Source organism: Neovison vison, chromosome 3 (assembly GCF_020171115.1).
Source record: "Neovison vison isolate M4711 chromosome 3, ASM_NN_V1, whole genome shotgun sequence".
NCBI lineage: Eukaryota > Metazoa > Chordata > Mammalia > Carnivora > Mustelidae > Neogale > Neogale vison.
Window position 1 is genome coordinate 221884367 of NC_058093.1, and position 13661 is coordinate 221898027.

The following is a 13661-nucleotide window of genomic DNA, read 5'->3' on the forward strand; positions in this document are numbered from 1 at the left end:
TGGTGGGGGTGAAATGGGTTTGCAGAAGGGAAATCAGGGGTTTAACTTCAGGTACCTTCTGTTCAGGGGGCCTTTTAGACAACCAACTAAAGAGGTCAGTAGGCAGGGAATACGAGTTGAATAGAGTAGCTGTATTACCCCCACAGGACTACTCTGGGAAGGGAATAAATCTGTGTCTGTAAAAACACTTTGCAAACAGGAAACACTCAGTGATGAAAATCGCTCTCTATATCATGGCAATGAGAAAGAACCTTTATCCCCTTCTAGACCAAGGCTTACAAACATGTGGCCCCTCGAGTTTGGACCCAAACAGCAGACACAATATTTTGGGGGGGGGCAAGGCATTATTCTAAAAAAAAAAAAAAAGCAAATTTAAATGATTTGATGGGGGGATGCACTACCCCCCCATCCCAGATCCCTCCCCTCCACATCACCCCACGCTGGCCCCAGTTCCCATTCTCCCTTACTCCCCTGGCCCTCCGTGAGTCTGAGTCTGCACTCTCTTAGTTCAAGGCAGCCCACTGCTTCACAGAGGAGGAACGTGAAGCCCAAAGAGGCTTGGTGCTGGGTCTGGGGCTGCTCAGGGATCCTTGGCATGGCACAGAGGAGGGAAGTAGAGGCTCCTCTCTCCCCAGCAACCCTCAACCCTCATACCAGGAGTTGCCAGGATGATTAGAAGAGAGAACGTCTTCCCCGCATCCCGACAAGGAGTCCCTTCCTGATGCAGGTGCCAGTGGCTGCCCAGCTTTGAGGAACCTAACTGCTCAGGACCGACGGTTCCATCGCGTGTTCTGCCGTGCAAATAAAACCCCATCTAGTGTCAAGCAGAAGGTTAATTGAGTATTTGATGCCTAGAGAGAGTGAAAGCAAGGGCTCCCGTTTTCTTGTTTCCTCATCCAGCCCTGTGTCACCAAGGGGAGACGTGGGCCATTTTCAGTGAAGCAGAACCATGCTCTGGGGGGCATGTGGCAAGAAGAAGGTCACAGAGCACAGCAGAAGTGGGGAGCACAGACAATTTCTGGGGGCATGGGGCTGGGAGGACCTGCAAGAGAAGCCAGGATACCAGGAGTTGGTTTCTCCTTCTCCTGGCTGAAGATTGAAGTGGCTTGCTGGGAGCTTCTGGTGGAGAGGGGCTCATAATCCAGGCCCATGTGATCATATTTACCATGAGGGCGGTAGGGAGCCACAGAAGTCTTCCTAGAGGGAACAGCTTTAGAAAGGAGTGTTCTATTTGAAGCTTCACCTAAGAAGATGTCAGGTCTTGGACTCTTTCCCTCCATAAACCCTACAAAATCTCCATGTTCCAGCCACCTTAAACTTCTCTGAAGTCACTAAGCAGGCCACCCTCTCTCTCATTTTCAGGCTTTGCACATTCTGTTCTCACTGTCTGAGACACACTTCCCTTCCACTCATCGTTGCCTATATTCTCTTTCATCCCAGATCAGAAGTCCCTTCCTCCTCGAAGCCCTCCTTGATTTCACTCAGACATCATCCCTATCACTGCTTTCACCACACTGCATATAGTTTCATGTCTGCCTCACCCATTACACAGTGAGGACATAGATGGTTCTCGTTTTCTCACAACTGGACCACCAGAGACTAGCTTAGTGCTTGCACACAGTTGGCCTATATGTATTTTTTTCCCCCCTCAGAGCTAATAGAGATCATCCAACCAGCTCTGCTCCAATATAAACTTCACCGCCCAAGGGACAGCTGCCAGAGCCTTTCCAGTGCTTACGTCTGGGCTTGGCTCATAGTAGACAACTTATATACTACATCTTGAGTAGTTGAATCTTGAATGAGCGCTTCATACCAGACTCTAGAAGTCAAGAGGTGAGAGCAGAAGGAAGGAGTGAGCACCCACCAACGAGTGAGTGAGGGTAGGAACGAGCAAGGGATGCTTACAAGCTGCCTCCAGCAGCCACAAAACACTGATATTCCAAGAGCCTCATCACCAATGAACAAAACCCAAACCAGAAAGAAGCCCAAAGGAAACAGCTGGGGAGAGATGGGGATGAGATTCTGACCCAGGTTGGCCTGGCCCCAAGTCCGCAAGGGGCAACTGGAAAAGGTCTGTGAATCTTCGATTCATCTAGAGCAGAAGATCCTGGGGCAGCCTCCAAGGACACCTCCCTAGGATCTAAGGGACAACTTCAAAATTTTAACATAATTTTGCAGAAAACTCCTCTCTTGCAAGGCTCCTCTGCAGAGCAAGGCAGCCTGGGTCTTGCTTCCCAGCCCACTGGGTTTCTACTTCAGGCTAGAGGGGAATAGCACCCTCCCCCACTCCCCAGGCCCTGGCTGCCTCCAGAGAAACCCTTCAGAACTTGGCATTCCCCCCCTGCCCTCCACCATCCAAGGCACAGTGTCTGGGTCTGCCCGGAAGCCTTTTCTTCTGCTTCTCTAGACATGGCCATCTGTCTCTGTCTGCTTCTCCTCATCCCTGGGGATTTCAGCAGAGGGACAGTTCTGGATAGAGCATCTCATAGACACCCCCACTGAGTACAGCAAACAGCCACACAGACACATAACACCATCCATTACAGCAGTTCATGCAGCATTGGTCTCCTGAGTGCCTACTCTGTGGCAAGCTCTATGTTAGATCCCAGGTCAGAGATAAATCAAAGAAAGCTCTGACTATAAGGACCTTCAGGTCTAGTTGAGAGGACAGATAAGAAAACAACCTGCTACAATACAGACCGCACATGTTATACCTCGCCCCTCTTCCCGACCACACTGGCTGTTCAGTCCTTTGCAAATACTGTACTTGCCACAGGGCCTTTGCATATTCTGTTCCTTTAAGATGTATTTACAGCAACACACTCGCTAGTTCCGAGTTTTAGCATCGGATCCTCAGGGAAGGCTTTTCTGACCTTCCTCTTTATATCACATTCCCACTATAGGATCTCATGGCACCATTCATGTTTTCTTACATTGCTCACCAAATTTACGGTGTGCCATTGTGGGTGCATTTCTGCCTTTAATGTCTGCTTCCTTTGAAGACAGAATGTCTGGAGGCTAGGGACCCTGTTTCTGTGTGAGATGCTGTCGTTTCTCCCACTGCTGGGACTCCAGCTCTTTGCACACAGTCCCTGACAACTAGCTGATGCTTCATTAACACTGGCTCAAAGAACAAAACAGGAGCTATCTGTTCCCCAGTTGGGCTGGACTGGAGGGCCCCCCATCAGAAACACTCACAACTGGATATCTAAGAAGATCCGTTTCTCCTCCCCTACGTGAATCTTCCAGATACAATCTTCACCTTCCACATATGGCTCTGGCCAGTTTGGGGACAGCACCACCCCGGCCACGGCAGAGAGTTCCCCACCACACATGGCTGCAGAAGAGAGATACAAGCAGACAGAGACAGATGCATGTTATTCATACAGAAGCCAGTAGGGCATAGCGGTTAAGAGCTTGAGCTATGAAGTCAGACAGTCATGGCTCGCCATGTACCCAGAACAGGTGTCTGCCCCTCAGGCAGTCCGTGCATGTGTTTGGGATGACTAAGTTAGGGCTGGCTGCCTGCCTCCTTTAGCTGATGGCTGGTGAAGGTGGGGCTAAGGGCGCTGTGCTTCTTTCAGGATCAAGGACAGAGCTCAACGTTCTGGGTGACTCCGCAGCAGCCTTATTCTTGGGCAGGGTGAGTAGTGGCTAACAGATGCTACATTCCATTCGGTGGACCTGGGTTTGAGTCTTGCCTCTGCCCCCACAGACTCAATGACAAGGCATGCAACTTTTTGGAGTTGCAGTTCCCTTCCTCCATAAAGCTGTAGTAACGCCACTGCTCACTGGCTCCGCTGGGTTATTCTGGAGCTTGATTGAGCTCATGGGGGTTAAGTACAGCCAAACACCTGACCCAAGGTAAAGGCTCAATACTTCTTAGTTAACATTACTGCCAGAGAGCCCAGCTCTGAGCTGGAAGTAGAGATGTGGCCGTGCCTGGAGCCTGGCTCTTTAAATTCCACTCTCTTTACCACTTTGGAAAGTTCTCAGTGTGGCAGAGGCCAGAGCACCAATAAATTCCGCTCTGTTAAACCAGCACATTTAATACAGGGATCAATCCCTCACCACGATGAAGCTGTGATTTCATGCCAACCGCCATCCAGGCAGCGGCGGCCAGGAGCCAGGGCTCTCTTCATTACACCACATGCTCCAAGTGCAGCCAGGCTCAAGGGGGCTCTGCGGCCTTGAATATGGGAAGAGAGACAAGGCAGGGCAAGGCAGTGGGATCTCATGGAGATGAGAGTTCTGCCCAGCCAATGTTGTCCAGAGGGGCTCAGAACACAAGTCTCTGAGAAGAGAGAGACCTGAGTTTCATTTCCACCTGTACCAGTTACCCTCAGTCTGTTCTTAGAAATATCACTTCTAAGAACAGACTGAGACTATGGACTCTGAAAAACAATCTGAGGGGTTTGAAGTGGCGAGGGTGTGGGAGGTTGGGGTACCAGGTGGTGGGCATTATAGAGGGCATGGATTGCACGGAGTCCTGGGTGTGGTGAAAAAATAATGAATACTGTTTTTCTGAAAATAAATAAATTAAAAAAAAAAAGAAATATCACTTCACAGCTTCAGGTTTCTCACCTGTACATGGGGTCAGTACTATGTGCCTCAGAGGGTCATAGTGAGGATTAAATCAGATAATGCAAATGCAGCCCTTGGTACCTATTATTAATATCATTATCATTATTAATTAAACTCAGGGCTGCCATGTTGGTTGGGTGGGTTGTGCACTGCACAAAAGTACATAGAAAGGGGGTATAGAGGAGCTGAAATCTATGCAGAGATCTTTTCACTAAGTTACACACTATGGGGTCTGTGCTTGGAGAAAAGGGCACCTTTAAAAATTTATCAATTTTGTAATTTCTCTCAAGGACAAGCAGCAAATCTGACCCAAAAGATATGAGCCCTGGAAAGGGTTCTAATGCTAAAATTGGTATGTAAATTTATCATATACTTCTAGACTGCACCTTTGGTCTTTTCATCTGAGGGGGTGGAGGTCCCTGTGTCACCTCGGAAAGAAGGCAGTGGGGCCACTCACCTCTGCACAAGGGCTCTGTGTCATTCCAGTACGGGTCCCGCACATTGATGCACTCAATAATGGCTGGACCCTGCTCCAGAGAGTGGCCAGGGTCGCACGTGAACTCCACGATGGTCCCGATGTTGTAGGTTGGGTCGGATGTGGTGAAATTCCCATTTTGAATGTAGGGCTCATAACAGTGGCCTTTCTCAAAGGCTAGGGTGGGGATACAAAAGAGGGTTTGCAGTGCAGATGAGGCAGGGGTTCCTCATAGTGCTGGATCTCAGAAGATGGGACCCCTCCTGCTGTTTAGGGAAACTCCAAGGAAAATGGACACCAGCTCCCATGTTTCAATTCCAGCTGATCTGCTTAGGGCTCCTGGACCATTCACTTTGCTTTTTGGGACCTCAATATTTTCTTCTCTAAAATGGGAATATAAACCCCTGCCCTCCCAACCCTGCAGAGTCTAACTTTGGAAGTCAAAGAGTCAGTGTGACCATTGGGTCTCCCTTGCCCTTAGCACGTCAGATTTCTAGCTCCGGGGACCCAGCGCAGCTCTGTCATGCTCCTCCTTGCCCACGCCATCCCCCAGTATGGTGGAGGACCCCAGGGACCCTCACCCTCGAACCGGATGTTGAAGGCTGAGGCTGCTCGCGCCTGGTCAGATGTGAACTCAATGCGGATGCTGTTGCCCTCACTCAGCAGACCCTCAAAGGGGACATTCTCAGTTTGGAGGGAGTCATAGAGAAGAGCAGACTTGTTGATCAGGCCACTGTAGACCATCATCCTGGTGGGAGGAGCAGGGTGGGAAGAGGACAGGAGGATAACTACACACCATGGCAACAGGAGGTATGTGCAATGAACGCCCCCTCTGGAGCCTCATTTCCAGACACAGATCTCGACTTTACCCCCTGACTTGTCTGGACAAGCTGCTCCACCTTATGCGACCTGTTTACTCTTTTGTAGAATGCTTGTCCTAGACTCATGGATGGATTCTGAAATCACAGGAAAAATGATGTGTGTGATATAATGAACCAGACTAATTAATGTATACTAATTACTATTACTAATTGAGAAAAAGAGATCAATAGGCTGAAAGAGTGGTAGTCAGACAGCCAGAATCCCAAAGCTATAACCTTCTGAGCTGTGTGACTTTGGACACGGACACTTCACATCACTGAGCCTCTGTTTCTTCATCTGTAAAATGGATGCAATCACACCCATCTACATCAGCGTGTAGGAATTAGAGGCCATGTGCATAACGTGCCCAGGAAGGGGTAGGCATAGGAGTCAAGTTTATTAAGCATTTGACTCCTAACAGGCTCTGTTTTTTATTCTAATATCCTAAAAGCCCTGTGTGTGGAATCAGGAGTCCTGATTTTTACTTCCCAATTCTCCACCAACTGGGTGTACGTAGGTCTCAGTTGGGCCTCAGTTTCCATAGCCATGAAAGGAAGGATTATAACATCTCTCCTACCTATCTTACAGGTTGAGAATATGACAGGATCAAGTGCCCTGACAAAGAAAATATGCTACACAAAACGTTGGTATTCATTTTTACTGTTATTAAACCATTTGATACTTGACTCTTTGCTAGTCTTGGTATTTTTAAAGGAATTATGTAAAACTAGGGAGATAAATAGTATACAAATTAGACAAACTCCTTTTATGGAGTCATAAACAGGCATTTTTAATCCTGTGAGGTGTGTGTGTGTGCGTGTGTGTGTGCACACGCACACATGTGTTTACTTGGACTCATAAAAAGGGTTTCTCTTACGCTGCCTAGATGAATTTCTAATGTTACTAAAATGCATAAATGTTGAAGCACCAGTTTGTCCATTTTGTCATGTGTCCACTGTGGTTGGGATGACAAGGGCCTGGCTTGCCAGTCAGCTCAACCCGCTCAAAGGGTGGTGGTCAGTGCTGGGGAGATAGTGTGTCCAGGAGCATCTCTCATCCAATGATGGCTGGGCAAGGGGGTCGTGGCAGGTAAATACACCAGGTGCCTCACGCCTCCAAAAGGATCATGCTGAGGCATGTTTAATACAGTATCCCAGAGGCTCCCAGTAGATAGAGCCCCAGCTGCCCCCACAGTCACCTGCTCATTAACACACACACTGTGTTGACTCCTTTCCCTTCCCTGCCCACTGTCCCATGCCTCTACTACTGCTTCCCAGGTTTAGCTGCCAAATGAGTGACCTTCCCTAACATCCTTGTCCCCATGTCCATTTCCAAGGGAACACAACCAAAGGCAACAAGTCTAAACAGCTAAGGTCTTACTTTTCTAGAACATTCAAGAATATTCTAGATAAAGTCATAGAATAAGAAAGCTTTAAGATTCTAGATTCCATACATATAACTTAGAGTTTACAGACATGCTTTTTGTTAAGTATTGACTTGTAACTTCTCCCTAGCTCCTTCCTGTGTACAAGTCTAGTGTTTCCACATCAATTTCCTATCAAACCGGAAACCATGTCTCGCTACTTCTCTCCAGTTCTCCATGGAGCTTAGTATGTGACTGGGTGCAGAGCAGGTGCTCAGCGAATGCTCCCTCCTTGATAACTGCAAAAAAGGATGTGCAGGAGAAACAGGCCTCTTCCCCTATCCTGACGTATGCCCTGGAGCAAGTCGCTTTCCCTCTGTATGTCCAAGTTTCCTTACCTGTAAAAGGAGGAGGTCGAAGATGGTGTCTAATATCCTTGCCAACCTCCCCAGCCTTTCCTTTCTCGACCTTCATGAGCCATTTCAAGACTCTAGATCCCTCACCACATTCCAACACTCTGGGAAGGGAGGAGGCTGCTGGGTAAGCCCTCAGAGGCTTACCTGTCCTTCTCATGCAATGACAGCTTCTCAAAGTGCAGGTGTAGCTTCTGGCCCTCCGGAGCTTCAATTGTCCACACGCAGAACTGGCTCCCATTGGAGTTTCCTGGGTAACTTGGGGAGAGGACCCGGCCAATGGTGGCGTTGTGTACAGCCCCTCCACAAGGGGCTGGGGGCAGAAAATAGGAGGGGATGACCATGAGAGGAGAGCAGAGAGGGACAGAGAGAGAGAGAGAGGGAGACATCCTCACCCCTACCCCTTAGTGGGAGGCAACATTTTGGGAAGAGGGAGACATGGTAAAAGGCTTCTTGTCTTGGACAAGATTCATCCTGCTTGGTAGGAAACCTCATCCCACACCTGGACCCTTGTGTGCCTCATGTTAAGGAACAACTGTAATTTAAGGATTCTTCCATGGTGCTGGCTGTGCCTGAATTCTTCACTATAAGATGGTAATCAAGGATGTAAATATATGCTTTTAGTATTTAGTAAGCACTAAAAATGCGGACACACTCATAACAAAAGAAAGGCAAATGTAGATTGCTTTCTATTTTCATCCACCTGATTGGTCAAGGTAAAAAGCAGCCATAACTTGCCAATGGGAAAGGTGGTGGGAAATGGGCAGTCTCACTCATAACTGGTTAGAATGCAAATTGCTATGACCTTTCAGGAGAGCAATTTGGAGAAAAATTTAGAAAGTATGTTCCCAAACTCTGACCTAGTCATTAAAGTTCTGGGAATTTATGCTAAAAGGAAGATTTGGAAATTTTCACCAGGATTTATGAATGAATGTGTTCACTGCTGATGTGCTTCTAAGCGAAAAACGAGAAGCCACACACATATCCACTCACAGCTCTTCGGTAAAATAAATGCACTCCATTCACATGCTATTAAAAATCATGTTCTTGGGGCGCCTGGGTGGCTCAGTGGGTTAAAGCCTCTGCCTTCGGCTCAGGTCATGATCTCAGGGTCCTGGGATCGAGCCCGGCATCGGGCTCTCTGCTCAGCGGGGAGCCTGCTTTTCTCCTCTCTCTCTGCCTGCCTTTCTGCCTACTTGTGATCTCTGTCTGTCAAATAAACAAATAAAATCTTAAAAAAAAATCATGTTCTTAGAGGCACCTGGGGGGCTCAGTGGGTTGAGGCCTCTGCCTTCAGCTCAGGTCATGATCCTGGGGTCCTGGGATCGAGGCCCACATAGGGCTCTCTGCTCAGCGGGGAGCCTGCTTCCCCCTCTCTCTGCTTGCCTGTCTGCCTACTTGTGATCTCTGTCAAATAAATAAATAAAAATCTTTAAAAAAATCATGTTCTTAAAGAATACTTGGGAATATAGAATAATGCTTCATATATTTTAAGTGGGAAAAAAAAAACAAGTTACAAAATGGTATGTCTACCTTACCTACTTCAATGAGCTATTTGCAAAAATCTATTGAGACCATAAATATGAAAGTAATTTGCTACTATCTCTACAATTTTGAATTTCTTTTTTTTACCAGAATATATATTACATTTTTTTTTAATTTAAAAAAATATTTATTTTTTTACACCTAGAATCTATCATCTCCTTACAGTTTTCTTGTGGCATCATTTTATTTTTTATTTTTTTTTTTTCCCAATTTATTTATTTTCAGAAAAACAGTATTCATTATTTTTTCACCACACCCAGTGCTCCATGCAAGCTGTGCCCTCTATAATACCCACCACCTGGTACCCCAACCTCCCACCCCCCCGCCACTTCAAACCCCTCAGACTGTTTTTCAGAGTCCATAGTCTCTCATGGTTCACCTCCCCTTCCAATTTACCCAAATTCCCTACTACTCTCTAACGCCCCTTGTCCTCCATGCTATTGGTTATGCTCCACAAATGAGTGAAACCATATGATAATTGACTCTCTCTGCTTGACTGATTTCACTCAGCATAATCTCTTCCAGTCCCGTCCATGTTGCTACAAAAGTTGGATATTCGTCCTTTCTGATGGAGGCATAATACTCCATAGTGTATATGGACCACATCTTCCTTATCCATTCATCCGTTGAAGGGCATCTTGGTTCTTTCCATAGTTTGGCGACTGTGGCCATTGCTGCTATAAGCCTTGCTCAAAAAAATTGAAAAATCCAGAACACACCAGCTGTCTCTACACCTTAAAGAACTGGAGGATCAACAACAAATCAAACCAACTCCACACATAAGAAGGGAAATCATCAAGATTAGAGCTGAGATCAATGAGGGAGAAACCAGAGATACAGTAGAACGTATCAATGAAACTAGAAGCTGGTTTTTTGAAAGAATCAATAAGATCGATAAGCCACTGGCTACACTAATCCAAAAGAAAAGAGAGAAATCCCAAATTCATAAAATTATGAATGAAAGGGGAGAGATCACAACTAACACCAAGGAAGTAGAAACAATCATCAGAAGTTACTACGAACAGTTATATGCCAATAAGCTTAGCAACCTTGATGAAATGGATGCATTCCTGGAAAAATATAAACTACCAAAATTGAACCAGGAAGAAATCGACAACCTGAATAGACCGATATCTAATAACGAGATTGAAGCAGTGATCAAAAATCTCCCAAAAAACAAGAGCCCAGGACCTGACGGATTCCCTGGGGAATTCTACCAAACCTTCCAAGAAGAAATAACACCTATTCTCCTGAAGCTGTTTCAAAAAATTGAAGCAGAAGGAAAACTTCCAGACTCTTTCTATGAAGCCAGCATTACCCTGATCCCCAAACCAGGCAAGGACCCTACCAAAAAGGAGAATTTCAGACCAATATCACTGATGAATATGGATGCTAAGATTCTCAACAAGATCCTAGCCAACAGGATCCAACAACACATTAAAAAGATTATCCACCATGATCAGGTGGGATTCATCCCTGGGCTACAAGGATGGTTCAACATTCGTAAATCAATCAATGTGATATATTACTTTTATCATAAAAATCTAATAAAGAAATATTAAAAAATAATTTGTGAACTGGAGGGAGATAGATAAACATGAGGAAGTAGTTTGTTTCTTATTTTTAGGAGACACTTGGGTCTCATTAAATGTTTGTTGAATGACTGCATGACCAATAAGGACTTGCAGTGGGCGAAAAGGTAGATAGCTCTCTGCTCTGCTCCGGAGTGTGCTGATTTACACCAAAGACATTGCCTAGAAGCCCCTTCCCCACTCCCCTACCGCCGCCACCTATATGTCTTTCAGCACCATGGACAGAGGTGTATGGGTATTTTTTGGGGTTGTGTGTGGGCACGTGCACACGTCTGTCTGGGTCTCTGTGCATATGTCTGTCTCTCTCTCTCCCGACTACCTTCCTGTCCTAAAGTGGAGGTTTAAACCCCGCCTGTGCCACTCAACCTTCTGTGGATCTAGAACAAGTCACGGAAACTCTGTACTCTCAAGTTCACTCTCAAAGGGTGATACTGATTCCACCCTGTTTATAGGGCTATGGTGAGAAGTCAATGAAATGATGCACACAGGGGACCTGGCACTGTCCCTGGCACAGAATAGGTGCTCAAAATATAGCCAGCATTGTTGTCCTATTGCTCAGGAGCTGAGGAGACGGAGGACACAGACCCTGGTGGGGGGCACCGGCCATCTGTCCTCCCCAAGCTGCCGCTCATCTGTTGCCTCTCTGCTCCCCTTCCTTGCCTTATTAAGCCAACTGATGGCTCTGTTTGGCTTCAATTTGCCAGCCGTGGCTCCCCATCCATCTTTCTTAGCACAAATTGAGGCTTAATTCCTCTTTGATTTCACACATAGATAAAAATTAACGTGGGAGAGGCACAGAGCCCAACTGCCCTATGGTTTGGATATTTCCCTTTTGTTAAAAAGCAAAGAAGAAAAATTCCAAAGGGCCTTGGGGAAACAATACTGCAACAATCAAATCTCAGAATGTGTCATCAGGCCTCATTTGCTTTCAGATTTCCCTGACTCTGAATGCCTGGAAGAAAGGAATAATTTATTATTATTCCCAGTATGCTCTTTTTCGTGGCTCAGGCCCTGGCACATAGTAGGTGCTCAGTTATTACAGGCGACCTGTGCTTTTTTGACCACCACCGGAACTTCTGAGAATCTAATATGATTTTTCTCTCTTGATAGCTGAGGATAGTCAAGGCTATGCCTAACAGTACAGGGTAACCCTGAGCCCCTTGATCTATAATGTGCATGCAAATCACACAAGGGCATGCTAAAATGGAGATTTTGATTCAGCTGGTCCTGTAGGAGGCCCAGAACTATGTGTCTGTAGTCCTCTTGCTGGTCTGTAGACCATCCGTGCTTTGAGAAAAACAGCTCAGAAGAGAAGGGCTCTGAACTCATTTCAGTTACTGTCTGTTGACTTTGGGCAAGTGACTTCACCTCCCTGAGCCTCTGTTTCGTCATCTGTAATGTGGAGGTATGGCTGTCATCATGCAGCATTGCTACATGAACATTTACGGCAGCTCTGGCAGTGTTTCAGTATCTACTGACTGGGTTCAAAGTGTGGCAGCAGGCATACCAAAGTACAGCCACAGATTAAAATAGATAAATTACACTTTGTCAGCATGAAAAGCTTTTCTGCATTAGAGCACAATAGCAAGAAGTGAAAAAACATGGGCCACCTGGGTGGTGCGGTCGGTTAAGCACCTGACTCTTGGTTTCAGCTCAGGGCATGATCTCAGGGTCCTGGGATCAAGCCCTGAGTGGAGTCGGGCTCCACATTCAGTGGGGAGTCTGCTTGTGGATTCTCTCTCTCCCTCTCCTTCTTCCCCTCCCCCCTGCTCTCTCTTTCTCTCAAATAAATAAGTAAATTTTTAAAAAAAGAAGTCAAAAAGCAACTCACAGGGAGGGACAAAATATTTGCCAATCATATCCCTGACACGGATCTAATATTCAGAATATATAAAGGACAACAACAAAAAGACAAATAACAAAATTAAAAAAACAAACAGGCAAAGGACTTGAATAGACATCTCTCTAAGAAGATCTACAAATGGCCAAGAGGCACAGGAAAGCCACTCAGCATTGTTAGCCATCAGGGAAATGCAAATCAAAGCCACAATGAGAAAGCTTCCTGCCCACCAGGGTGGCTAAAATCATAAAAAGAAAACGTGTAACATAAGAAGTGCTGGCTAGGATGTGGAGAAAGAGGAACTCTCACACACAGTCAGGTGTGAAAGACAAACAGTGCAGCCTCTGCAGAAAATAGCTTGACAATTCCTTAAAAAGTTAACCAGAGAATTACCATAGGACCCAGGAGAAAAGAAAACATACGTCCACACAAAGATTGATATACAGATGTTCACAGCAGCGTTATTCATCATTGCCAAAGTGGGAAAAACTCCAGCGTCCACCAATGAATACATCAATGAAACAGGGGAGAGTCACACACAGACATATGTTTCGGCCATGAAAAGGAACAAGGTACTGACCCACATTACGACATGGGTCAACCTCAAACACATGATCTTGGGCAAAAGAAGCCAGTTGGAAAAGACCATGTATTGTAGGATCCCCTTTATATGAAATGTCCAGAAGAGGAACATCCATTGACACAGAAAGCATGTTGTTGGTTGTTAAGGTTTATGGGGGGAGGGGAAATTAGGGAGCGGGTGCCAATGGGTACAAGGTTTCCTTTTGGGAGCGATGGAGATGTTCTAGAAGTACAGAGTGGTGATGGTTGCACCAAGTTTCAGATCTGCTAAATGTGGCTAATGGTAAATTCTAGGTGACGTGTGCTTTTCCACAGACTAAAGATTTCAGTGGCTATGGTTGTCCATCTTGGGGGCAGTCTCTTGCCCTGGGCTGGGCGCCTATCCCTAAGGTCAGTCTCATGCCCT

At 46.2% G+C, this 13661-nt stretch overlaps 1 protein-coding gene across 1 annotated transcript in view; it reads right to left on the reverse strand.

The window, feature by feature from the left end:
* Positions 1-13661, reverse strand: part of SEZ6L (seizure related 6 homolog like) — a 182232-nt gene that overhangs the window by 49434 nt on the left and 119137 nt on the right. The window contains exons 6-9 of the mRNA XM_044244414.1: positions 7844-8009; positions 5641-5807; positions 5042-5236; positions 3199-3337 (exon numbers count right to left, since the gene is read on the reverse strand). Coding sequence (XP_044100349.1) covers positions 3199-3337; positions 5042-5236; positions 5641-5807; positions 7844-8009 — 667 coding nt within the window. The remainder of the gene's footprint in view (positions 1-3198; positions 3338-5041; positions 5237-5640; positions 5808-7843; positions 8010-13661) is intronic.